General features: G+C 43.3%; 2 protein-coding genes across 2 annotated transcripts in view; both read right to left on the bottom strand.

The window, feature by feature from the left end:
* The window catches only part of CTU1 (cytosolic thiouridylase subunit 1), a 7,492-nt gene extending 4,703 nt beyond the window's left edge, over nt 1–2,789 (bottom strand). The window contains 7 exon segments of the mRNA XM_011966047.1: nt 3–66; nt 2,263–2,350; nt 2,352–2,425; nt 2,428–2,472; nt 2,475–2,563; nt 2,565–2,720; nt 2,722–2,789. Coding sequence (XP_011821437.1) covers nt 3–66; nt 2,263–2,350; nt 2,352–2,425; nt 2,428–2,472; nt 2,475–2,563; nt 2,565–2,720; nt 2,722–2,768 — 563 coding nt within the window. The 5' untranslated portion in view covers nt 2,769–2,789.
* A 3,367-nt stretch (nt 2,790–6,156) lies between these two features.
* ZNF175 (zinc finger protein 175) lies at nt 6,157–19,436 on the bottom strand. Its single transcript, XM_011965891.1, has 5 exons — nt 19,199–19,436; nt 17,263–17,514; nt 13,170–13,296; nt 12,813–12,908; nt 6,157–8,099 (listed from the first exon to the last, which is right to left on the bottom strand). Exons 2-5 carry the CDS (start codon nt 17,332–17,334, stop codon nt 6,259–6,261), a joined length of 2,136 nt encoding a protein of 711 aa, XP_011821281.1. The 5' UTR covers nt 17,335–17,514; nt 19,199–19,436; the 3' UTR covers nt 6,157–6,258.
* Nucleotides 19,437–27,712: the final 8,276 nt, after the last annotated feature.

The following is a 27,712-nucleotide window of genomic DNA, read 5'->3' on the forward strand; positions in this document are numbered from 1 at the left end:
GCCCCGCGTCGCCCCGCAGGAAGTTCATGAGCACGGTCTCCGCCATGTCGTCGGCGTTGTGACCTGCTGGGGAGAGACGGGAGCGGGTGAGGTGGCGCGCGGAGGGCGCTGCTGGCCAGGGAGCCCCCCGGGGAACCAAGGGTCCACCAGGACCCAGAGAGAGACTGGGAGGAGAGACCCACGGAGACCCAGGGCACAGTGTGGCCGCCAGGACCCAGAGACAGACGGCGAGAGGGAGAGCAAGCCATGGAGACAGACCCCCGAACAACGTGCGACAGTCAGGATCCAGAGACAGGGAGTGGGAGAGAGAGCCATGGAGACTCCTAAGGCACTGTGGGCAACCAGGACCCAGAGAGAGATGGGGAGGCGGAGAGCGAGCCATGGAGACCCGCGAACAACGTGCAACAGCCAGGATCCAGAGACAGGGAGGGGGAGACAGAGCCATGGAGACTCCTGGGGCGCTGTGGGCAACCAGGACCCAGAGAGAGACGGGGAGCGGAGACCCAGGGCACAGTGGGGCCGCCAGGACCCGGAGAGAGACGGGGAGAGGAGCGCGGAACATAGAAACCCAGGGTACAGCGGGGCCGCCAGGACCCAAGAGAGAGAGGGGCAGGGGGAGGGGGAAGAGACACTGATGGGGAAACTGGACCATGGAGACTCCCGGGCACCATGGAGCAGCCAGATGGAGACTGGAGGTGGACAGAAAACCTGAAGGGAACACAAACAAGTTCCTTGGGGGAGCCCTCATTTGCCATCCACCTACTGTACACCAGGCCCTTCGCCAGCTCTCCTTCCACATAGCGGGTAAAAATGCTTTAAGCTGCAAACCATTTCAGCCTCACTTAAAACTGTATTTTAGACAACACAGGAGAAAAAAGGACCATCTAATGGGGATTCTCGAGAGAGCTGTAGACACAAGTGCCTCTGGGAATACAGATCACCAGGTTTAGAAAGACCGGAAAGAAAGTAAGTGCATACAAACACACCAGTCGCCGTAATATTTAAATGGAAACCATGTTTATTCTATATCTTGTCATCTTATACTTGACTCTGTATATTAAAATGCTGTTCTCCTTAGGGCTTCTCAAGTTGGTCATACTTCCCCTCCTCAAGGCCTTTGCCTCTCTGTGTCCTCAGCTCAGAACACACCCCCGCCCCCAAACTCCAACTCATCCTTCACCTGGTTATTCACTGAGCCTTCGGGTCTCAGTTCACTCAGCAAAGGTTTCTTTAATCCCCACCTTTTCCCCGTCACTAGGATCCCCTGATATAAATTCACATGTTCTGTGTAATTTTCCGTAGTAGCACTTGTCAGGTTATAATTACATACGTGAAAATCAGGCAGGAGTACAGACTGTATTGTGCTCTTGTGCATTGTCATAACAGCAAACATTTACATCATGTTTACTGTTTTTCAGCCTCTAGTCTAAGTGCCTTATATATAACTCAAGTACTTTCCAACTCAAGGACCCAGATATTATTAACATCCCCATTTTAAAAAAGATGAAATGGAGGTTAGGTAATCTGCTCTAGGCTACACAGCTTGTATCTGGTATTTAGTCAATGGACGAGAATTACTTATTAAAGTAATCATTGGGAAAAAATAAGAGTTGTCGGAGAGAAACCTATAAAGAAAAGGAGTTAAGAGACACCGTAGCGTTTCAGACTGTATGGCTTATGATGGGAGCCACCTCTTCACATCTCTCTCTTTGTAAAGGGAGATACAAAGAAAGTCATTTCCCTCTACTAAAAATACAAAAATTACCCAGGCGTAGTGGCAGGCGCCCGTAATCCCAGCTACTTAGGAGACTGAGGCAGGAGAATCGCTTGAATCCGGGGGGAGGCTAGGTTGCAGTGAGCCTAGATTGCACCACTGCACTCCAGCCTGGGCAACATAGCGAGACTCTATCTCAAAATAATAACAATAATAATAATAGCAGAGTACTCCAGCCTTAGCTCCTACAGGGTAGCCCCTCTACCCCTCTATTTGCCAATGTGTGTACTAAGATGATGGCAGAGACCCAGAGGCTTGAAAAACCTGCCTTACTCCATCCTAGGGAGGCACATGTACTACCCACATGAGCCTTCAGCAGGCTCTGGCCCCAAATAGGCACATGTGTATTTCCTCAGCGCCTTACTGGGATCCTCCCGCTAAGCCGCTCCCAGGGTCTCCTCGCCCACTTTTGGAGCATGCGCCCCAGTCCCCTTTCAGGAACCGCCCATTGCCTGCGCATGCTCCCCACTCCCTCTATCACGCAGAACTGTGGCCGCCCTTGTTCTCAACGGTCAGTGTGTGAGTGGCTCCCACGCGGCGCGCCCCTTCCTCCAGCGCCCGGCGCTGCAGCACCCCGACAGAAGGTACAGCAGGAGCGGCTGCGGCTGGAGTAGGTTGTGCTGCGGACTACGGGGTCCACCGTCCAGCCCCGAAGAGGTCTTCGTAGGCCACAACGGTGAGCGACAGCTCCCAGCGCGCCGCACGGCCGCCAGCGCCGCTTCCCGGTAGCCGCCGATGCCCTCGTCGAAGGCCACGAGCTGCAGTGAGATGCCCAGGCGCGGCGCCAGCGCGCAGCACGTGCGCCACCACTGTGGAGTCCTTGCCGTACGAGGCGCCCACGGCCACCACCGCGGCGGGCGGCAGCAGGCGGCCTGCAAGCACCGTGTGCAGCACCTCGGCCTCGAAGGCGGCGCAGAAGGAGGCACTGCACAGCGCTTGTCCCGAGGAGGGCTGCGTGTGCCGCGTGGCAGGAGGTACATGACGGGGCGGGCATTGCAGGAAGGGTCAGCTTCTCCGGGACCGGGAGAGGAGGCGGGTTACACGTGAGGAGTTCTTTGAGGAGTTCCCTAGATAGCACCCCTGCCTGAATAGACCAGGGGCAGCTGTGCACAGGCTGCTGTTATATACATGGGTTATAAACGGGTTCTGGTTTAAGAAGGCCACTGCCTCCAGGAAGTCTTCCTGGAGTGCACCCATTATGCACCAAGAAGAATAGGAACTTAAGCTCATTTCAGGGGGAAGAGAGGGAGTAGCAAACAGGTTATACCCAGAATTAGATTGTGTGCTATCCAAAGGGGTAAAGGTGTCTATTAAGGACCAGTTGTAACAACTTCCAGGGAGGCCACCCATGTTACAGCCCTGATCAGAAGGTAAATATTATTGACTATTCAGAGAGGTTGTGAGGGGAGGGGTCAGAAACTCTTAAGGACAGAGGGAGGCCATGCTCTGTATGTATGAGTATGGAGACTAAAGCCATGGGTGCCCATCTCTAACACCCTTCTGGAAAAGACTTCCAGCTGACTGAAATCTCCCACCACAGTCCCACACCCAGCACAAGGGAGCCAGGCAGGCTCAGGGATACTTGGTCTGTCCATGCAGTTCCAACGGTTTAACACATACCCACTTCTCACACCAAATGCATGGGGATAGGGTACTATCATAATCTCCCTTTTGTAGATGAGAAAACCAGAATAGATGATACCAAATAACTTGCTCAGCAGATGCAGAGGGTAGAGAGTGGAGCCAGGAATCAAATGCAGGAACCTGGCTCCTGGGCCTGTGCACTTAAAAGATTATGCTGGTCTGCGTCTCAGAAGTATTTATAACAGTCCCCTCTCCCTTTTTTAGCAAAAAACGTGTGTGGGGGGGAAATAAGTAATCAAAACTGTGGGAGTGGCTCAATAAATTATGACAGGTCAACCTCATAGAATACATGTGTGTGCAACCCATCATGGATTGTAGAATGAAAAAAATACCATCCACACACGTAAGAGATCTGAGTTTTATAAATCAAGGAAAGGGTCCTTACACAGGTATATGATTATGAGCACAGTAATGTGTGTGTGTTTGTGTGTGTGTCATGTGTTGGCAAACATTTTCTGTAAAGAGCCAGAGAGTAAATATTTTCAGTTTCCAGCTTGGGGGCCATTTGATCTCCGCCAAAACTACTCAACTCTGCCAGTGGAGCATGAAAGAAGCCCAGACAATACATGTCCAAATGAACATGGCTGTGTTCCAATAAAACTTTATTTTAAAAAAACAGCTGGGAGGCCGTATTTGGCCAATGGCCACAGTTTGTTGACTCCTGGTGTGTATGTTTAGGGGCCTGTGTAAAAATATGAACGAGACTAATGGTTGGCACTGATTATCTATGCAGAGACTTGAACCAGACTAATGGTTGGCATTGATTATGGAGAGGCTCACTATAGATGGTGGAGCTGGAAAGGGAGGGGCAAGCTGAGCTAATCCTGAAAGAAGAGAAAAGCTATAATATAAAGATCAGTAAACATTATAGAATCTCATTTATGCATTTACTAAAAATGTACATTCATGTGTATGTATAATAAAGGAGTTAATCATTGTTGATACAACCTCATGACATATTCAACAGGGAATAATTTTTATAAAAACAATTAAATTAGATTATCTTAAAAAATAACTGTAATCTACCTACACCTAATGCTGTGCAGTGAATTCTGCTGCAAACCCTTTGCATTGAGGGCATACATACCTACGTACGCATACATACACATATGCCGACCAGACCATATACATATGTCTGCATATGCATATATATACATACATAGATACCTAAATATATATACATACAGGTTGGGTATCCCTAGTCTGAAAACACAAAATCTGAAACTTTCTTAACTCTAACATGACGCTCAAAGGAAATGCTAACTGGCGCATTTCACCTTGGATTTTCAGATTAGGGATGCTCAACCAATAAATATAATGCAAATATTCCAAAATCTGTTAAGTATCTGAAATCCAAAATGCTTCTGATCCCAGGCACTTTGGGGAAGGGATATTAAACCTGCATATAATATATATGCTTATATACATAAGGCACACACACATACACATAATATTGTCCTATCATTACTGTATTGGCACTTTAGAAATATATCCCAAAACAAACAGGGTTATCATTGATATAATTTCCCACAAACTTTACTATAAATAATCGGGTAACAACCTGTCTTGTAGCATTCTTTACAGAAAGGCTTTTCTCAATGCATTAGTCAGGGTTTCTTCCCAGGGTGAAAGTATATAATCCTTAATGAGGGCAGTACTAAGAGAAGGGCATTTCTGCTTACTCTTTTCTCAGTAATTGCCCTCACATAAAATAAAGCATGACTTTGCCATGTGTTCACACATGCAGTGTGGGGAAAAAAAAGAGAGATCAGACTGTTACTGTGTCTATGTAGAAAGAAGTAGACATAAGAAACTCCATTTTGTTCTGTACTAAGAGAAATTCTTCTGCCTTGAGATGCTGTTAATCTGTAATCCTAGCCCCAACCCTGTGCTTGCAGAGACATGTGCTGTGTTGACTCAAGGTTTAATGGATTTAGGGCTGTGCAGGATGAGCTTTGTTAAAAGTGTGTTTGAAGGCAGTATGCTTGGTAAAACTCATCGCCATTCTCTAACCTCGAGTACCCAGGGACACAATGCACTGTGGAAGGCAGCAGGGACCTCTGCCCAGGAAAGTCAGGTATTGTCCAAGGTTTCTCCCCATGTGATAGCCTGAGATATGGCCTCGTGGGAAGGGAAGGACCTGCCCGTCCCCCAGCATGACACCCGTAAAGGGTCTGTGCTGAGGAGAATTAGTAAAAGAGGAAGGCATCTGTCTCCTGCTTGTCCCTGGGAATGGAATGTCTTGGTGTAAAACCTGATCATACGTTCTGTTTACTGAGATAGGAGAAAACTGCCTTATGGCTGGAGGTGAGACACCCTGGCGGCAATACTGCTCTTCAATGCACTGAGATGTTTGTGTCAAGTCAAATATAAATCTGGCCTACGTGCACATCAAGGCATAGCACCTTTCCTTAAATGTATTTATAACACAGAGATCTTTGCTCACATGTTTTCCTGCTGACCCTCTCCCCACCATTACCCTATAGTTCTGCCACATCCCCATCTCTGAGATGGTAGAGATAGTGATCAATAAATACTGAGGGAACTCAGAGACCAGTGCCGGCGCGGGTCCTCCGTATGCTGAGCGCCGGTCCCCTGGGCCCATCTTTCTTTCTCTATACTTTGTCTCTGTGTCTTATTTCTTTTCTCAGTCTCTCGTCCCATCTGATGAGAAATACCCACAGGTGTGGAGGGACCGGCCCCCTTCATGCAGTGCATCCCTAGAGTTTATTGAAGCATGAATTCAATAACATACAATTAGACCTGATTCTGAGATTTTCTCTTCTTCAAGAAACTCAGGGAGTATATTTCATTTATGAATATGCTGATGCACTAGGATTTCATTGCTTGGTAAAGCCTTTCACAGAATAACTGCATTTGTAAGATTTGTCTCTGGTATGAGTTGTTTGGTGTTTATTGAAGTTTGACCTGTTGTTGAAGGCCTTTCCACATTCAGAACACACATAAGGTCTTTCTCCCGTGTGAATTCGCTGATGCACCTTGAGTTGTGGTTTCTTACTGAACGATTTCCCACAGTCGAGGCATTCATAAGGTTTCTCTCCCATGTGAGTTCTTTGATGGGTAATCAACTCTGATTTCTGGACAAAAGCCTTCCCACATTTGGAGCAGACAAAAGGCCTCTCTCTAGTGTGTGTTACCTGATGTTTATGGAAATTCGACCTGCCGTTGAAGGCCTTCCCACATTCAGTGCACACATAGGGTTTCTCACCCGTGTGAATTCGCTGATGCTCTCTGAATTGAGACTTCGAAGTGAAGGCTTTCCCACATTCACTGCATTTGTAAGGCTTCTCTCCGGTGTGGATTCTCTGATGCATGCTGAGTATTGACTTCTGGTTGAAGGCTTTCCCACATTCACCACATACATGGTGTCTTTCTCCAGTATGAATTTTCTGGTGTATATTCAGGTGTGACTTTTGGGTGAAGGTTTTTCCACAGTCACTGCATTCATAAGGTTTCTCCCCTGTATGAATTCGATGATGTATATCAAGCTGTGACTTGGAAATGAAGGATTTCCCACAGTTGTGGCACTGATAAGGTTTTTCTCCCGTGTGGCTTCTTTGATGGACAATCAGGTGTGCCTTCTGGATGAAGGCCTGCCCGCATTCGATACACACATAGGACTTCTGCCCTGAGTGGATTCTCTGGTGCAAGCTGAGTGTTGACTTCTGGGTAAAGGCTTTCCCACATTCGCTGCATGCATACTGTCTCTCACCAGTATGAATTTTCTGATGTATAATGAGGGTTGAGTTTTGGGAGAAGCCTTTGCCACATTCACTGCATTCATAGAGTTTTTCTCTACTGTGAGTTCTCTGATGTCTGAAGAGAGATAACATCTGGAAAAAGGCTTTTCCACAGTCATGGCATTCATAGGGCTTCTTTCTAGTGTGTGTTTTCTGGTGTGTAACCAATTCTGATCTCTGAATAAAGACCTTCCCACATTCCTTGCATATATAGGGTATATCACCTGTATGATCTGTCAGATATACACTGAGTTTCAGTTGTGGCGTGAAGGCTTTTCCACATCTGCCACATTCATGGAGGTTTCCTACACTATGAATTCTCTGCTGGGCAAAGAGGTGTGATTTTGGGGTGAAGTCCCTCCCACATTCAGAACATCCATCTGGTTTCTTCCGAGTATGAATTTGATGTTGCGTGAGTGACTGTTTATGGCCACAGACTTTTCTACACTGATTACCTTTGCAGAATGTCTCTCCTGTGTGGATATTCTTGCTGCAAGCGTGGGAAGAGCTACGGCTGAATAGCTGACCAGACCCAACAACGTCGTCAAGCGGTTTTGTGTCATTGTTTTCATTCTGACCACTCACTTCTAGGTTCAGCTTCAAACTTTTTGTAAATAAGCAACATTTCTGAGGTTGTTCCTGTGAAGAAGCAAGGTGGGGCCTCGTGTGAATCATCTTCCCAGGGTCCTTATATTCACAATTGCTTTCTGTGTTCAATGTTTGCTTGTTGAAGAAAGCACTGTGACTCATGGGCTGAGTTTGATTTTGCTTATCTTTCTTTGTACGGTCTGTATCCAGCCTCAGTTCTTCTAAAATGGAACACCATGAACCATCTCTTGTGAACTCACCTACCATATCCTTTTGAAATGAAGCTTTCTTAGAAATCTCCTTTTGTGGGATTTCAAGCCCAAACTCCCCTTCTAAAAGGAGAAAGAGAAGATGAAATAGACACAATGAACAGGAAAGAGGAGAAACTGTATGAAGCTGATTGACAATGAATACAAGGAAATTGCTGAGTCATGTAATAATGATGCTAATGATGCGGACAATGAGCAGAAACACAGAGCCCTTATTATATGATGAGCATTTATCTACATAGCACTTAGCAGGTGCCAGGCAATGGCCTATGTACTCATTTAATCTGCATAATAACCTCGGGAGGCAGCCATGATGCTGTTCCTGTTTTACAAAGAAAAGGAAGCATATAATGGTTATGTAATTGGCCAAGATCACTTTGCTAGTCTGTGGGGATTAGATTTCAACAACCTGAGGCCACTTATGCAAGTGGTCTGGACACCCAGATCTAGTAGGATAAGTAGGGGATAAAACAGACAAGAGCGTTGTAGGGCAACATCTGTGGACAGCCAAGGCTTGAAGGAGGGGACTCAGTGTGTAGGTCTTCGTTAACTTTCAGAGATGAATCCTCACCAATCTGCTTGCTTTATGTTACTTGTTTAGAAACAATGCCAAGTACATCGGCCCTGTACATCCTTCTGAAAACTATTAAAGCTTCACCTATCTTGACATGGCCAACCAGTGAAAAAATGACTATGCCCCAACTCTCCATGAAGCTACAATTTTTTTTTCTTCTTGAACTTAGGAATATACCCATATCCCCAGAAAGATATTCTAAAAGACTGGGTAAGCAAGCTGTTCCCCAGAATTTGTTTCACCCTTGTTCCATTGAAATTAATTCTTCTCTGTTAGAATTTTTGGCTTTATGCTATCAAATACGCCTTTTTTTAGTTTAGTTTTTTGTTTTGTTTTTTGCCAAGAATAAGAGTCCCTGATCATCTTGTGCACTTTACTAGTATAGTGCACAAAATACAGCAGGTTCTCAATAAAAATAATAGTTACTAAATTTTACTATTACTTTTTCTACCAGATTGTAATACTGAATATGACCATCACATGCAGTTTCTTTTTGCTTTCAGTCACTTAAACTGTATCCCAGACTCTTGTCCTATCAAAAAAAACTCAATCATCTTTCATTCTTTTTTTTTTAAAAAAGGACACTTAATCTTTATTGTTAACTTTTTCTTATTGTAGCAGAAGCACATAATATTAAACTTACCATCTTACCCATTTTGTATTGTACAGTTCAGTAGCGCTACCTGTATTCACCGTGTTGTGCAATGGATCTCCAAAACTTTTACATCTTGCAAAACTGAAATGCTGTACCCATTAAACAATCTCCCTTTTCCCCCTGTCCCTCATGCTCTGGCAGCCACAATCTTATTCTGTCTCTGTGAATTGAGTACTCAAGGTACCTCATATAGGTAGAATGATACATTTGGATTTTTTGTGTCTCGCTTATTTCACTTAGCATCATGATAAGATTCATCCACACTGCAACATGTTTCATAATTCCTCTTCCTGTTTAAGGTTGAATAATATTTCATCGTATGTATGGACCACATTTTGTTTACCAATTCATTGGCCAATGGACAATTTCACTTTTTGGATATTGTGAACAGTGCTGTGATGAACAAGAGCGTACAAACAGCTGTTTGGGTTCTTGCTTTCAATTCTTTTGGGTATCTACCCAGAAGTGGAGTTGCTGGATCATATAGTAATTTTATGTTTAATTTTTGAGAAATCACCATCCTGTTTTCCATAGGACTACACCGTGTTACATTCCCACTAGCAATACACAAGATTCCAGTTTCTCTATATCCTTGCCAACACTTGTTATTCTGTTTTTTTACTAGTAGCCATTCTAATGGATGTAAAGGGATATCACACAGTGGTTTTCATTTGCATTTCCCACATAATTAGTGAGGTTGAGCATTTTTTCCTGTTATTGGCCACTTGTATATCATCTTTGAAGAAATGTCTATTCACCTCCTTTTCCCACTTATTAAAACAGGTTATTTGTTTTCTATTTCATTTTTTACTCTTAAATAGCAATTTTACCCATATACGGGTGGTCATTTATTCTGGCAATCTTCCTCTGTGTTCCCAGGCAGAGATTTGAAACATTTTTAACTTCTCACTTTATTCAGGTCATAAAAATCTTGCTGAACCTGTAACACTTAAATTACTGCCCAAAATGTTCAATGTAAACTATCAGAACTGTACTGAAAAGCTCTTCCACAACTCTCCAATGCAGCCTAACAATGCTGATTGCAAAAAAGAAGTCCAATTTATTCTCAAATCCAAGCACACTCTCATGTCCTCTGTTCCCATTTAGCCTGCTTCATCTGCTTCTTTGTTTCAATTCAAAATGGCTTTGTGGACCAGTTACAGGCACTGTGTCCTTAAAATTAATTCCCAATGCCACTCCACCTCTAGGCTGACAACACTTTTTCTGAACTTCACAAGCATTTACTATCCATGTTTCCCGTGTTGATACACTTACTTTTTGAGTAACCTTTCATGAAATAGACATGATTGATGCACAAAGGCTAATGCTTTTAACATTTAATGCCATTGTCTTCTCCATCCAAACACAATCTGTTCTTTTGAATTTATCTCAGCAAATATTTAAAGCATCCTTTTAAAATAGTGTGAAATATTCTTTCCTGACCATTTTCAGAAAATCAATAATTTCTGTATCCTAAATACAAAAATCCTAATCCTGTATCTTAAATACAATGGTTTCCTCATGCGGAACACTGACATAATGAAGATTAAGTAAAGAAAGTACAAAGTAATCAGCAGACTGTATGCAAAGTGATACAGTCTATGGAGATAACATTAAACAACATACAAAAACAATGGAGCAGAGCATGAGTGATGAAAACTCTTCAGGTATATTTTTACATTGGAAATACGTGGCCATGAGGACAATGTCACTGAAAAGAGTTTGTTAATCCTACACAGTAGGAAATAACTGCATGTTTTTATCATATCTACTGAGGAAAAAAGAAAATAGCCATGTTTGGGGGTAATAAAATCTGTCAGTATCTTGACTGAACTCAAAAAACTGAAATCATTAGGAACACCATTGTCTAAATATGAGAAAATGGGGATCTAGTTTGTTGTAATACCACTGGGCTTAAGAAAAAGGGTCACCTTCTTCTTAATAAAAAGAAAAAAAAAACTGGTAAGAATTCCAAAATAATAAATTAGAGGACTGTGTTTCTGAGCCCAGAAACACAGAAAAATCTGACAAAATTTGTCAGGTAAGAATTTCTTACTTGGATGATGATGATTCCAATTTCTGATCTCCCAAAATTAAGAAAGTGAGTCATCTCATGGGAACTGTCCTCCATGGAGCTAAATAAGTAGCAGAACACAGTTTAAGCACAGAGACTAGAGGTACTGACATAGAAATCATTAGAATAAAAATATGAGGACTGAGAGTTCAGAATGGATAGGTCCTTTAAGTCAATTCCTGTATGAAAAGATGCCCATAGCCAGGCACGGTGGCTCACGCCTGGAATCCCAGCACTTCGGGAGGCCAAGGCAGGTGGAACACCTGAGGTCGGGAGTTCGAGACCAGCCTGACCAATAAGCAGAAACCTCGTCTCTACTAGAAATACAAAATTAGTCAGGCATAGTGGTGCATGCCTGTAATCCCAGCTACTCAGCAAGCTGAGGCAGGAGAATCACTCAAACCCGGGAGGTGGAGGTTGCGGTGAGCCAAGACTGTGCCATTGCACTCCAGCCTGGGCAACAAGAGTGAAACTCTGTCGAGGGGAGGGGAGGGGAGGGGCCCATATGGAAGAACAGGGCTGCAAGCTAGAGGTGTCACAATTGGGAGGAAAAGAAGACCAATATTGATTTTCTGATGGAAAATCAATAAAATTAGGGGCAAAAAAATAGGAAAAAAAAAAAAAAGGCAGAAAACTCCATGGACACAAATAGATAAATGATAAGAAAATGCAATGAACAAATGAAAACGCCAATCAGATAACAGATAAGATGAGAGGCTCTCATTCAGTTATTAGAAAAAGAACACTTCAACAATGAAACAGGCTGGGCGTGGTGGCTCACGCCTGTAATTCCAGCACTTTGGGAGGCGGATCATGAGGTCAGGAGATCGAGACCATCCTGACTAACACGGTGAAACCCTGTCTCTACTAAAAATACAAAAAATTAGCTGAGTGTGGTGGCGGACCCCTGTAATCCCAGCTACTCAGGAGGCTGAGGCAGGAGAATCGCTTGAACCCAGGAGGCAGAGGTTGCAGTGAGCCAAGATCACGCCACTGCACTCCAGCCTAGGTGACAGAGCGAGACTCTGTCTCAAAAAAACCAAAACCAAAAACAAAAACCAATAAAACAGCCCTTTCACCCATCAGTAGGGCTATAAATTCACCAATTTTGTTAATGCCAAGTGTTAGCAAGCAAGATGTGCAAATGCAAATCCTTGTGCACTGCACATGGGAGCGTGAACTGGTGCAGCCCATCAGCCCATCAGAAGAGCAATATGGTTGACTTAGTCAAGTATACTTATCTCCAGGACCAGGCAATCCCATTCCTGGGTATTCACCACTGGGAAATTCTTAAGGCAGCCCCTATAGGACATTCAGAATTTATAGAATATTTACAGTGTTTGATGTAGAAACTGGGAGTAGGAGGCAACCTATGGGCCATCACTGGGGGAATGGAGGGAATGGAGTAGTATGGTAGACTGGTAGTAGTTCCCTGCAAAGATATCTACATTTGCCTGGGTACAACTTACTCACCTTGATACCTCTGATGTGAGAGTTCAGCCTCCTCCACACATGGTTCCTTTTCTTTTAGCATTCTGAAGATGACGTCTAGGTTGGGAATGTGATACCCTGTTAATTAGAAAGGATACTGGATTTGGGTGTAGCTTCTTCAGTTTTAGAGGCCATTCAGTGAAGCTTTACACTGGCTCATTAGAAAAGTCAACATGGGCACAAAGTAATACTAAAAGATGCCCAAAAGAAACAAACAATCCAGGGCAAACCAAGGAAAGAGTCATGACATACTTTGATATCCCACTGCGTCCTGCAACGAGGAGGATGGAAATCTCCTCAACAGGATCCAGCCAAGATTCCCAGGTCAGTTGTGCTCACCCACTGAGAAGAGGTGGCTATAGAGCTCCAACGTCACGTCCTGGTACAGGCGTCTCTGGGCAGGGTCCAGTTGCTGCCACTCCTCCCTGCTGAAGTCCACGGTCACGTCCTCAAACGACAGTGATGCCTGTAACAGTGTACCCCAGCTCACTGTGAATTAGGTCATCATTGGTGAGTGGGGATGGCACACATAGGAGGAACATGCTTTTAATGATTTTCACCATGATCCATCACAGAGGCTTCCCACCAAACACCTATTTCACATTTTTAGGGAGTTAAAAAAATTAGAGAAATATCCTCCATCCACTGTACACCTACATTGATTCCTTTTTTTTTTTTTTTTCAAAAATGAGGCCAGAAATGGGTTCCCTCTAAGTCCTCTAGCTAATTTAGGAACAACCAGCATGATGTTGATGAAGCAACTACATGTGAAGCTGTACTTAAGCTGGGTCCTGGTGCTCAACATAGAATTACATAAGCTTCTACTCTTGCAGTAATTCAGAGACTTGGAAGACATGTGAATACAAAAGCTCAACTATGGGGTTAAAAAGGGAACATGGTAGAAATATATGAGAGGACACCGTTGGGGAGGGGCAAATTAGGGAAAGGCAAATTCTACCTAGCAGTAGAAGGTAATGCTACTTAGAGTTGGCGCAGCTTACACTGGAAGTAAGAACTTTGATGCAGGATGTGCGAAGGAAATCATTTTCCAGAAAAGAGCATGAATAAAAGTAGAGAGGTAGGAAAATACTGTGAATTCAGGGAGAAGCAGACACCTCTGTGTAAGGTAAGAGGCGACTATGTCATGTTTGGAAAGTGGTTACCATCCAAGCTCCAAGGAACTGGGCTGTTGTCTGAATATATAATGGGTACGGATTATTTATTTTAATGAATGGATTGCCATTTCAGGATTTTAAGTGCAGCGAAGATATATGATCATATAATATTTCAACAAGATGATCTTTCCCATAAGAACCAATATTAGGTTCATGAAAGGACTGATGATGGAAAGATCTTCATTACAGAAGTACCACAGATGATAAATGCAGCCTGAAGGACAAAACAAAAATATCACTTTTACTGATCACCAATGACTGCTAAAACCATATGAAAGACTGATGGGGTCTTTATAATGGAGGAGTGGGCTGACAATATCTGAACCCAATCATCAATTTTATCACAAGGAGAGAGATAACCAGATACTAAAGTGCACCTAATATGATGTAACAGCTACTCGGGAGAGTGAGGCAGGAGAATCGCTTGAACCCGGGAGGTGGAGGTTGCAGTGAGCTGAGATCACGCCATTGCACTCCAGCCTGGGAGACAAGAGCGAAACTCTGTCTCAAAAAAACATACACACACACACACACACACAAAACTGTCCCTGAAATAGCGAGTGTCTGCTGCCATTACCTAGTAACAAATTCAATTTATCAAGAGAGTGTGTACACACTTGGAGAAAATTGTATAATACATTAATATGTGTATAGGCAAGTAAATAATCCATAAAATTGTGTGCTCCAGGGAAAAACCTTAAGTTATGCAGGCAACGAGTTATCACAGTCTATACAGGCAGCTCTGAATATAGATTGACACAGTCATAATAAAAAACAAGGAATATTGACCTGATCAGAATCTGAACCAGTTCTTAGAGGAGGATGGGCAAGGAAAGCAGGTGTTGGGGGTGAAAGTATGAGGAAGTGGGTAAAAGCAAACCTTTTAATGACATGTTAATTAATTAACATGTTAATTAACAATCCAAGAGGCAGCAATATAGGCATGTCACTAAAAGATTAGGAGGTAAATGCTGAAATAATTAGCTAAAAATGTAAAATGTGATTGCCTGGGAGGAGCTGGAACTTGGGTAAAAATACAGCAAGTGACAGCTCTTTTAAAAGATTACAGGCTTCACAAAACCATCTGATCCTCTTTTCTATGTTCAAATAAAACTAAAACCTACTTTCAAAGGAAAAAGTAACAAAAAGTATTTACAAACATATGCAAAAAGGACCCTAGGTTATTACTATGTAAGAACTCCCTTGGAATGCTGAGGCGGGCAGATCACAAGGTCAGGAGATCAAGACCATCTTGGCTAACACGAGGAAACCTCGTCTCTATTAAAAATACAAAAAAATTAGCCGGGGGTGGTGGTGGGCACCTGTAGTCCCAGCTACTCGGGAGGCTGAGGCAGGAGAATGGCATTAACCCAGGAGGTGGAGCCTGCAGTGAGCAGAGATTGCGCCACTGCACTCCAGCCTGGGCTTCAGAGCAAGATTCCGTCTCAAAAAAAAAAAAAAAGAGAACTCTCCAAAAATCCAAACCAAAATATAAATCAAAAGGTGAGAAAAAGTAACTCACTAAAGACAACTGACCAATAAAATTATGAAAAAAATGCTGTTTGTAAACAAAGTAATGCAAATTAAAATACCATAATATCTTTATTTCCATCAAATTAGAAAAGATAAAAACAACAACATAAAAATAGTACTGTCCAGAGCAGAGGGAAATACACACCACAAAGAGAAGACAGCATGAATGGTACTGGGATATATTCTGACATGAATTCAGACACTGATGGAAAATCTGAATTAGCGACAGCAATATTGATTTAAATGACAAACTAGAAATCAGGTCAAGCAGGAAAAAAAATTCATTGTTAAAAAAGGAAAAAAGCTTATATTGAACATGTGTCCTAAAACACTAAACTTGAAGAGGTTCTGAACATACAGGTTGACCAACATCAATGCAAATGAGAGAAATGTTTGTGCATTTGCACTGCTGTCACAAAGACTTAGACAATTTCGTTTTAAACGGGTTTTTTTTGTTTTGTTTTGAGACAGGGTCTCACTCTGCTGTCCGGGCTGGAGTGTAGTGTCATGATTGCAGCTCACTGCAACCTGGACCTCCCCAAGCTCAGGTGATCCTCCCACATCAGCTTTCTGAGTAGCTGGGACTACAGGTGCATGCCACCACACCTGGCTAATTTTTGTATTTTTGTAGAGTCTCACCATGTTGCCCAGGCTGGTCTCCAACTCCTGGGCTCAAGTGATCTGCTCGCCTTGGCCTCCCAAAGTGCTGGGATTACAGGCCTGAGCCACTGTACCCCACCTAAACTTGCATGTTTCAATTTTTCTTTTAAGAATGACTTTTAAATATTTGGGGTATTTACAATTTTGAAAATGATTTATATGTGCAATTTATTTTGTGTTAATGTTCCCTTTTTTTAATACTTTCTATTATCAAATGTTTCTAGCAGGTTGAGATGATTTTAACAGGTTACTGAAATATATAATCTTCTCACGATACACTGGTTCAGGATAATAACACACATATTTATTATACTTTTTTAAAAAACAACATCTCTGTAAATTTGGGTAGAAACCTATCACAGAACAATGGTGCACTGTTTACTACTATAGTCATATGCTATTTAAAGACTTGTAAATAAAGCATCAAGAGATACACAGAATAATTTAGGATTTCAGAAAATCTTGACTATACCAAGAATTCTGATTTCTTGTTACTAAATCCTGACTATTTCTATCTGTGGGCAATCTCGAGACACTATTTTCCAGCATTTTTTATTCACCTTTTTAAACTGGAAAAACAACATGGTCCTTAAAAGCCTGTTCTCGCTCTACCTCCCTGTGACTGTTTAAACTACAAAGGAAGATTGTTCTGCACCTTATGAGAACAGAGGAAAAATGGGCCAATCCCCATGGACCAAGCAAGGAATTTGGGTGGGGACCACTTGAAATTCTTCAAAGACCCAACGGTGGATGAAGGAGCGGAACAAGTGCTTAGAGGGAAAGCATCAGCTTTTCGGTCCTATGACTGGGGTTTCTGATCAGACCAGGGACTACAGTTTCTTCTTTCTTGACCCAAGGCCAACTCTCTACTATCCTCTTTTATTAGCCAATTCATGGTTTCCTCTAGAACACAGATAGCCTATGAATGTGGAAACATCAGCCATTGTGGTCTTCGCTTGACAGGAGGTTCAAGACTGACTCAGAAGCAGGGAGCCCAGAGCCTGCTGCATCCTGTGTCTGCCCTCACATTCTGGAGAACTGTCCCCAGGGCTGCCCCTGCTTACCTCGCAAGATCCATCCTGCTCCTCTGGACCCAGGACCTGAGGCTTCTGGGATAAATTCACATCAGCAGGCATCTCCGCTCTGGACTTCTACTCTCAGTCTCTCTTGCTGACAACTCCACTTTTCCCAGGGGCCAGAAGCTGGATACGTGTTTGGATTCTCCAACCAGGGACACTGTGGAGAGGCGTGCTGGGCTATGAAGAGAGATCCTGCAGCCTCAATGAGGTGGTCTGACCCAGGGATTCTGCAGAAGCCTCGGAAAAGCAATGAGTACATGGTCACTCATTCAACATTCACTCCACAAATATTTCCTGAGGGCACTGAGGTGAAGTCACTGTGTCAGACCCTGGAGTAGGCAAAGTTCAGAAAGCCCAACTCTAGTTATTAGTCAGGGTTAAAAATAAAGACTGAGTCTGGACTAAATGATGAATTCATTGCAGCTTTGCCAACTTTTCACTGAGAGAATGTGAAAATATTACTTTAGTTATAGTTTCCAAAATGAAAATGCAGGTATTTATCACAAGTGTTGGGAAACTCAAGCAAGGTGAAGCTTGTCAAGTCCTCAGTGCCTGCCTGGCAAGTGATAAATATGAATAAAAAAGAGAAATTTGTCAATTTAATTGTCAGCTAAATATCATGGGCATTATTACACCCATTTTGGGGATGAGGATAATGAGGCTGTTACATAATTTGCCTGAAGATTACTCAGTCTGTAAATGGAAAAACGGAATCAGCCCACATCTGCCTTGTTCTAAACTGTACACTGTCCCCACTATCTCATGCACCCTTACATGGCCAGCTTCCGGAAACACCATTTCCTCTTCCTGTTGCCTTCATAGAGCTCAGGCTGGGAGGTAGCTTTGTCTGGTGTACCTATTCTGAGCTTCTGGACTTTTCAGTCCCCATCCATAACACACCACACAGTCCCCATCCATAACACACCACACAGCTCTGACTAGAGCTAAAACTTAAAATCACTGTCCCAATCCCCACCTTGATGCAGAACATTTGCAGACATGCATCAGGGCCTCCAGTTACCATTTCTTGCCTGTCCACAATAAGTTGCCCCCACCGCACCTGAATGCAATCACTGACAGCACTGATTTTCAGAAATCCCCAATGAGTGGACTACAGGGCTGCCAGAAAGTTCCATAATGCCTCCCAGTCACTGACATGGCCCAGGCTTCTGAAATCATTACTGCCCTGATAGCCAAGAAATGTTTCCCAGCGAGTACAATTTTCTGGTTTCCATAAAACGACAAATAATCTCCAACATAGGGGTCCAAATGAAATGCTCCAATAGGAGACCATCGTCGATCTGCTCAACTGTCAATTACCGATCCTTACCATGTCCAAGGGACCCAAGAAGAGGCCAACACTGCCCCACCCACCAATCCCTGAAGGACCCCAACACTCACTGCCTAGAAAGCAATGCAGTCACCCTCACAAATCCCCATCATTAACCCCCTATGCCTCCAGTCAACTGGCTGCCATAGGCTACTACTGGCAACCCCACTCTACTGATTACTATAGGTCGCCCATCACTGGTCCCCTGAGAGTGTTACAATGTGATCCTCAAAGGCCTCCAACCTCTGAAGCTCTTGGCTGCCAATCAATCACTGACTTCTCGAGTCCCACGGAGAGTGAATCCCTTCCCTGAACGTCCTCCAGCACCATCTGCAACGGCGCTCTTAAGACGCACGTTCGCTGTCCTCAAGTTAGCAAGTTTCGTGGACCAATATAAAATCCGGTATTACAGTACACTTGTAATTTAAGTCACAAAAATACTTATTACAAGCAGAAAATAAGCAAGAGGGAAAATTAGCCAGCTAATTATCCAACTAAAATTAGCAAAAGCCACTTACCCCACAGCACCCCTCACCCACCCCAGAAACCCCCCCCCCCCAATCGCTCAGCCAAAACAGGCCTGTCACTTACCTCACAGCCCGGTCTTCAGCCGAGAAATCCCTTTATCACGCACCGCCCCCCCCGCAACAAGCCCCTCATCACTCACCCAAAGCCGGCTTCCCCTCCCTGACTCTACAGAACCCCCACTGCTAATATTCCCAATCACTTCAGCATTCCGTAAGCCGCACAGGCTTAGATCCATTTAACAACAGAAGCGAAATGGCCTCTCTAGGCCACTTCCGGTTTGGGTTACATTCCCGTTGGGATTCCTGCGGGCGCACTGAACCGCGCGCATGCCCACTAACACTTTTGAAGCTACGCTCCGCCAACAGTCATAATGGCGTAAAACGGCGTACTTTTACCCCGCGGTTCATTCAACTTCAGAAACTTCGTCGGGAGGACGGCATGGCCGCACCCATACGGATTATGATATTGGAGGCCGCCATCGTCAAAGGGCTTTTATTCCGTACAGCCAAGAATGGCAAATGGAATGTCACAGAGTAAAAAAAGTCTTAGGTCCCACATTGGCAGGGGACCTATTCAATACTGTGTATATATATTTCTAGAAGAAACTGACATTCTGTATTCTGAAAAATACTTTTTCTCTACATTTTCGCCTCTGATTTTTTTTTTCCTGAATTGATAAACAACTCACTGTCTTTAATAGCACTTTTGAAAATGTTATCTTTCTGAGAAATTGTTATCTTTGTTATCCTTACACCACTGCTCTCTATACCTGGATGAACCTATTGATGAAGTTACCTACCAAGAGACCACCTGAAGAGAGAATTTAGGGCTCTTGGGACACTTCATTCAAAGAGAGGAGAATGAAAAAAATACAATCAAGTTAAAGGAAAAAAACACAATTCCTGAGAACAATGTCAGCCAGTCCAACTGCGCAGAATTTTCAGGAAGAGGCTGTTCAATCAAATAAACAAAAATATATTCTAGAAGGTGGGAGATAGCAATCATAAATTTTTTTTTTTTTTTAAAGGCTGATTAGTAGAAATAGGAGGGAGGGCTGAGTGAGGATCTGAAGGTGAAGATCTGAAATGATCCTTTTTTAAAAGATAATAATTTAAATATATTGCTTTAGCTGTTTCTGCCATTTTGTAGTTACCGATTTTACATTCTGTGTTCACAGCTTCTGCCACCCCTTCTCTACACTTAAAGCCACCATATTGCATTTAATTACTTTATACCTCATTTTTTGTCAATTGGAATCATAAAATAAGACTGTTTAGCCAATGAAGCATGTTTTTGAACATGGTTCCCCAGGAATAGTTCAGTTTTTACAGTTAGTATCTGAACCTTTGTTACATGAAGCATGAAACCTGCTTTTATTTTTAAAAATTAATTATATATTTACTGTAAGCAAATAGTGTAAAAGCAATAAAAACCCTTCTCTTTACTGTGTGAGAAAGTGTGACATTATACTTAAGTTACTAAAAAATTCCCCGGATTTAGAACTTTTGAATTTTCTCCACTTACAAATCTGACACTATTCTTTACTGTGTCATAGGTTTTACCCTATGGCTTTGGTACGTTTTATTTTTAAAAAAGGAAAATGCAGAGAGTGAAAATTGAGATAAAAGTAGGAAACTTTAAATACAATAGCCCAGCATGTATATATTCAGGGCAAGTGAAGGAGTCTCTCTACTGGGACATCTGTATCTCTGTAGGAAGAAGGGTAACTGCTCCTAATACTCTTAGTGGGGCAGGCATACCCTAAGGTGACCCCTACTGAGTCACACCTTGTATAAATCCATCCCTTTGAGTGCAAACAGAATGTAAGATTTGCTTCTTACCAACAGAATATGGCAAAAGTTATGGGTCTCATCTCTATTATTAGATTATGATGTTAAAATCTATGGGAACTTGAACATCATCTACAAATACTGGAAATATTTCTCAGTTTCTAATTTTTACATTTCTTGCTTATTTTTCTGGTTTTACCTTGTTGGCTAGAACCTCTTTAATAATGTCAAGTAATAGTGGTGACAGTGGGCATCCTTTTCTTGTTGCTGATTCAAATGAGAATGCTCCTCAATTTTCCTTATTTATGGTGTAAGTTGGTATAGGTTTTAATATATATCTTTTATCATATGCATGATAATTCTAGTTGCTCCACTGCCTTATCAATACTTAGTATTATTAGTCTTTTTGATTTCATATGTTTTAGTGAGTATCTCATAGTGGTATCTTTCAGTAATTTTAATTTGCATTTCTCAGATCAAGCATTTTTTCAAGTGCTGAATGTCCACTCATTTGTCCTCTTTGCTGAAGCACCTCCTCAAATCTTCCACCCATTTTTCATTGTGTTTTAAAATTATTGTGTTGTGAGAATTTTTTATATATTCTAAAAATAAGTCTTTGAGAGATATGCATATCACAAACATTTTTCTTCCAGTCTATGGTTGCTTTTTTATTTCATCTAATCTTTAGAAGTTAAAAAATTTGATTAGGACATTCTAGAAGAGTTTTTAAAGATTGGAGTTGGCTATTCCTCAAGAAGACAGACAAAACTCTCTATGAATCTTCATATATCTTGTGTAGATAAAAGTCAAAAAAGAAGAAGAAAAAGAAAGAATTCTGTCTCTTGAAACTTAAATAAAGTGCTTCAAAATTAAAATGCTTCAAAAAATAAAGACAAAAAATCTTGTGTAGATGAAAGTCAAAAAAGAAAAAGAAAAACAATTCTGGTTCTTGAAACTTAAAGTGCTTCAAAATTAAAGTGCTTCGAAAAATAAAGACAACTGATTGCAACTTATGAGGACTTCAGAATTTCAAATACTTCACTTTAGACTATACCAAGAACTCTCATCCTGACCAACTTCAAACCAATCTACTGCCTGCATGACTCAACGCCTTGTTAAATAATGATCTCAACAAGATGCCTGCACTCAAAATCTCCGATACCAATTGTGCCTGTTTTTTTTTTTTTTCCTGGAAATCAAAGAAAGTAAACAACCAAGAACATTAAAAGAAACTTCACCCCAAAAATACAGTATTGAACAGAACATTCTATATACAGAAATGAAACTGTTTATCACCTTCATTTATAGCTAAGGATAAATGCTCACCCATTGACTAAAATGACCCTTTTCTTTCATATATCTCATTTTAAGCAAACCTAAGATGTCTGGTAAAAAGAGGCTTCATCATTCTGAGATATAGGATTAGAAAACAAAATACAAATTAACAGTTGTGATTTGCATCACAAGAAATTGGATGCTAAGGAAATGTGCTGAAGTTTTCCCAAAGTTCAATTATTGATCTGTTAAAATGGATCCAATATTAAGATTCTAAGAATATCATTCTCATTCATTCATATTCTGATATTGCACCTTCCTCAGAAGCAGAGGAAGAGGAGCCCTTGGAAATTGCATGTGGCCTGAAGACAAATTTTGGGCAAGTCTATGAAAGTGAGATTCTTAGTCTGCTTAGGGTTTATGTGGGAAAATGGTTGAGGGCTTTGCCTGGAGGAATGAAGGTCGCTGACAGGTTTTAATCAGGGATGTGATCTCCTTTAGTCTGGTGTCTGGAATGACTATCCAAACTGCCAATTAACAAAACTGGAAAAATTACTAATTCCTGAAGCTAGAGAGGCAATGGTTACTCTCATTCAAGACTGGGGAAATGGACACTGTTTCAGCCATTTTCTCAAACTCGTGGCCTCAAGCAATCCTTCCATCTCGGCCTCCCAAAGTGCTAGGATTACAGGTGTGAGCCGCTGTGCATGGCCTGTTACAGCCATTTTTGAAAGCAGTTTGTAAATACTCATCATTGTTTTGCAAACATATTACTTTCCCTTGAAAAGGTGATCCAGTTTCTGCTAAAAATATCTTCTAAGGAAATAATCAGAAATTATATTTTTACACAACTCACATTTGTAGCTTGAAGTCAGTCACGATAGAAGTGTTTACACTGCAGAAATTGGCAAATACCATCCATCAAGTCATTTATCATTTTATTGATTGTCTACACTTGATATAGTGATAGATAAAATGCTAATAATGCAACTTAGAGAATGCTAATATCTGCTGTCATTACATTGTAAATAGCACCAAAATTCAGGAAATATTCTTCTAATGTAGATATTCCAAACCTCTTATCTGATTCAGCAAAGAGTTTACTCCTGTCATTGACAGAAGAATAAAATCCCACCATACATCTCATTATTTCTGTTTCATCTTACTCCTTAAAGTAAATGAAAATATCAACCAACATTCATAACTACATCGTGTACTGTTCATCAACTGCCATTATAAGTTAGCTAAAGTTGCAAAAGTTCAGAAAAATCACTGAAAGCATTCTGTAAGAATCAGTTGACTATGTGGAATTTATAATAAAAAGTATAGTACATTTTATTATTCTTTAAAAGTTATGTGCTGCAGGGAGACGAAGCCCCGTGGGATGTGACCAACTCAGCATTCCACTGGAGGCTATATGATCAAACAGCAAACTGTTTATCATGATTGCAGGATGTGGGCAAACTCACGACTACTCCCGCTGCCAGAAGGTTTGCTGAAGGCAATCGCTTCCTGGCACCAAGCTCCTTGAAGTTATCTACTGGGACATCTAAAGAACGCAGTCTTGCAAGCCTACTCTGGACCAAGCAGCTGACCTCTTCTTCCACCCCACTTCTCGCTATCTCTTTTGCCTAATAAATACGGAGGGCTGTGTAAAGCTCAGGGCCCTTGTCCACTAGAGGCAAGGTGCCCCCAACCCCTTCTTCCAAATATACTCTTTTGTCTCTTGTCTTTTATTCCCACGTTGGCCCCACTTTGTTCAGTCCCCCTAGGTCCATGAGGGTTACGTAGTGGCACCCCAAATAGCGACAGAATTGGGTGCTCAACAGTGTGCTACACATACTTTATATCAGTAAAATTTATCACGAATATGTATTTTTTGGAAATCCAGTTGTTAAATGTTTCTTAGCACACTTCTGCCCCAATTTCATGTCTCTCTTGAATAAAGAATAGCCTTCATGGGTGCAGGAAGAAGGAGTGGGGAGGAGAAAGGCTATTCTACTGGGATCTTTCTCACTCACCCCCACACCAGGTGTTATCCACCAGCATAGGCTGAGGGGTGCTCTTGGGAACATCAGCTCCATGGGACTGCTAGTCTGCCCTTAAGCCGGTTGAGTGTGGAATGCCAAGTTGCCTATGTTCACAGTGAAGAGTTAATTTGCACATATGGGAATAGTACATGCGAATTACATTATGAGTAGAGAATTAATATTTTCTACAGTTTTTAACATCCTGAGCCCCAAATATTAGAAGTGCCAGTCAGACTCCTCAGGGGTTGAGGGAGGAATTTGTACTTTCACCCCTTAGGGCCAGCCCCTTTACTGGATCCTGTTATAGCAGCCAGCAAACCTCTTCATCTACTCTCGTCCTAGAAACCATAGCTCCACTGTCACTAGCAGGATTGGTTCTCTGTCATCCCATGTCTTCCTGGGTAGGAGGGGCCTTGATGTGGTCATTTTTCTTTACCCTTGATGCCATTTCTGAAACAGGTCAATGTGATGCCATTTCTGAGACAGGTCATAGGTGCTCAATACATGTCAAATGGATGGGTAGCTGACATCCAGACTCAGGTAGGAGAGGGCAGATGAGGGTGTTAGGTTGAAACTCATTTAGGATCAAGCTAAACACACATTATCTGGCCCAGGAAGATCATGTGCTCATAACCAGAAGTGGACTCTGGCTTCATGTAACCACAAGCCAGATCGTTTTCTGGAAGGCAGCCCACAGGCCAGACGTCTACTGGGAGGAGGCAGGATGAGGAAGGGAGATGTTGCGGTCTTAGTGGAGTGGGGACTGGGTAAAGCACAAAGGAGGGGTGTCAGGAGCTGCTGCAACAGCCTGCAAAGAGAAAGAAGAAATCCAAGGGATAGGAGAGCAGGGGCTCAGGGCAGTGACAGCAGTAAATGGCAATGCTTCCTGGGTTCTTTCTGGAAGCAAAAACACCCCGCAGCAAAGGCAGAGCTCACACGGAAACCCAAGAAAGGTCTGTGAGGCAAGCCCAGGCTCCTCCCTGAACCCAAACAAGCATCAGAAAGCAGCAAATATCCCACCTAAGTCAGGGACTCCATTCATGGCCCCCAAGCTTCAACCCTAGCACCATGGATTTTCCTGCTCAGAGAACTTCGAGAGCTCAGCCAGGACTTCCCGAGGCTCCCAGCATGCCCAGATCTGAGGATGACCATCGAATAGGAGGAATCAGTCCCAGGTGGGACCCAGCTTCCAGCATCTCCTTCCCTGCACGGTGGGAAAATGTCCCCAAATCCACAGCTCTCCTGAGGGAAGGTGAAGAATTGGCTTCAGGGGACATAATCTGAGGTCTGAGTGGGGAAGCAAAAGGAAGAAAGTTCCCTGCTAGGGTGTGCTTGGCCCTGCGGTGAATAGGCCTCAGCCTTCACTTCCCCAAACGTGGTTTGGGTGTTTCTGTTGGAGGGAAGGGTTTGAGGCGAAAACTCAAAATAGATACCAGGTGTGTGCTGGGAAGGGTTCTTCAGGTGGTCTGAAAGGGGCTCTAAACAGCCCCTCCAGTCTCAGAGATGCCATCCCTGCTGCTGCCGCTGTCACTACTATGGGGAAGTGAGGAGGCTGGGCAGAGTCGGGAGGGTTGGCTGGAGTCTATGTTACAAGCCTAAATGCTGGGCTCTCCACAGGTTCCCTGGAGGACCACATGGGGTATGAGCTGCAGATTCCAGAGCTGGTGACAGTGCAGGAGGGCCTGTGTGTCCTGGTGCCCTGCTCCTTCTCCTACCCCAGTGACGGATGGAGTCACTCAGACCCACTCTACATCTTCTGGTTCCAGAAAGGGGACAATGAACACTGGGATCCTCCCGTGGCCACAAACAAACCCGGCCAGAAGCTGCAAGAGAGAAGCCAGGACCATTTCCATTTCCTCGGGGACCCCCAGACCAACAACTGTTCCCTGAGCATCAGAGACACCAGGAGGAAAGATGGCAGAGTGTACTTCTTTTGGTTGGAGAGGGGTCCTGTCGTGAAATTCAGCTTCAAGCAAAAGACACTGTCTTTGAACGTGACAGGTAGGGGTGCCTGTGTCCAGGAGCCTAGGGCTCAGATGGGGGAGCCATCCCTGGGGCCAGGACAGAGGCCACTTCTGAGGTCGCACCCTGGAAGTCCCCTCTCTGTGTCCAGGTCTCTGCCTCTCTCCCTCCCATCCCTCACCCAGACACCTGACATCCAAGTCCCAGCAACTCTGGAATCTGGCCATCCTGTGAACCTGACCTGCTACGTGTCAGCAGCCTGTAAAAGCAGGAAGCCTCTCACCTTTTCCTGGACATGGGGAACCGTCATTTCCTTGGGCCCTGGGACACCTCACTTCTCAGAGATCACCATCATCCCACATCCCTGGAGCCACGGCTCCAATACCACCTGCCAAGTGACTTTCCCAAGGTTTAATGTGACCACAGAGATGACCATCCAACTCAATGTCTCATGTGAGTCGGAGTTATTTTGGGCAGTGGCTATGGGAAGAGAGTCAGGGCATGGGATACTTGGAGTGGGGTCCTGGATTCTGGGCAGGGGAAGGGACCAAAAGGACGCTCCCCTAACCCTCAAAACTGAAAAGGGATGTGTCATCTTTTGAATTCAGATGCTCCACAGAACCTCACCATGTGTCTTCCATGGAAATAACACAGGTAGGAGACAAACTGTCCTTTCCAAGACTGTGATTAGGGTGGGAGGGCACCTCCAACACCTCAGAATAGAGTCTAAGTCTCAGAGCTTGCTCGACAGGAGGGCTGAGACCAGGAATTCCAGCACAGGTCAGGTGCCAGAAGACTTCCTAAATCTAAATCCTCTGTCCCCTGTTTCAGCCCCAGGGAACACTCCCTCATCTCACCACGACGACAAAGACTTTCTTATCGTCAAATCTTTTTTTTTTTTTTTCTTTGAGATGGAGTCCTGCTCCGTCACCAGGCTGGAGTGCAGTGGTGTGAACTTGGCTCGCTGCAACCTTCGCCTCCTGGGTCCAAGCAATTCTCCTGCCTAAGCCTCCCAAGTAGCTGGGACTACTGGTGCAAGCCACCAACACCTGGCTAACTTTTGCATTTTTTTGTAGAGACGAGGAATCACCATATTGCCCAGGTTGGTCTCAAACTCCTGAGCTCAAAGCGATCTGCTGGCCTCAGCCTCCCAAAGTGATGGGATTACAAGCGTGAGCCACTGTGTCCAGCCTGGCAGCTTTCTGGAACTTCTCAGCTCTTTCACCAACACTAACAGAACCAAATCTGAGAATCAGATGTTGCCTTCCTGCCTCTTCATTCAGCCTCTCCTCTCTACTTTTCAACAATTTTAATTTAAGAATTTTTTCCCAGGCAATATATTCACATGATCTCACAAAGAAAAGACGTAAGTGGGCATGTATAGAATGCACCTGTCTCACCTCTGCCCTCCAGATTCCTAGTTTGCTTCCTCTGAGGCCTCCATTGTAAACTGTTTCGGATACATTCATCCAGAGATGCCTTATGCATGTGTATCTTCATCTAGAAGTAAATATAAAAAT

The sequence above is a fragment of the Mandrillus leucophaeus genome, unplaced genomic scaffold (assembly GCF_000951045.1).
Source record: "Mandrillus leucophaeus isolate KB7577 unplaced genomic scaffold, Mleu.le_1.0 Scaffold74, whole genome shotgun sequence".
NCBI classification, from domain to species: domain Eukaryota; kingdom Metazoa; phylum Chordata; class Mammalia; order Primates; family Cercopithecidae; genus Mandrillus; species Mandrillus leucophaeus.

Coding starts and splice junctions, on each gene's coding strand:
- ZNF175 (XM_011965891.1), bottom strand. CDS start 17,334: ATGCCTGCTGATGTGAATTTATCCCAGAAGCCTCAGGTCCTGGGTCCA. Junction 13,297..17,262: donor AGCAGGATGGATCTTGCGAG/GTAAGCAGGGGC, acceptor ACACTGTTACAG/GCATCACTGTCGTTTGAGGA. Junction 12,909..13,169: donor TAGCCACCTCTTCTCAGTGG/GTGAGCACAACT, acceptor TCTAATTAACAG/GGTATCACATTCCCAACCTA.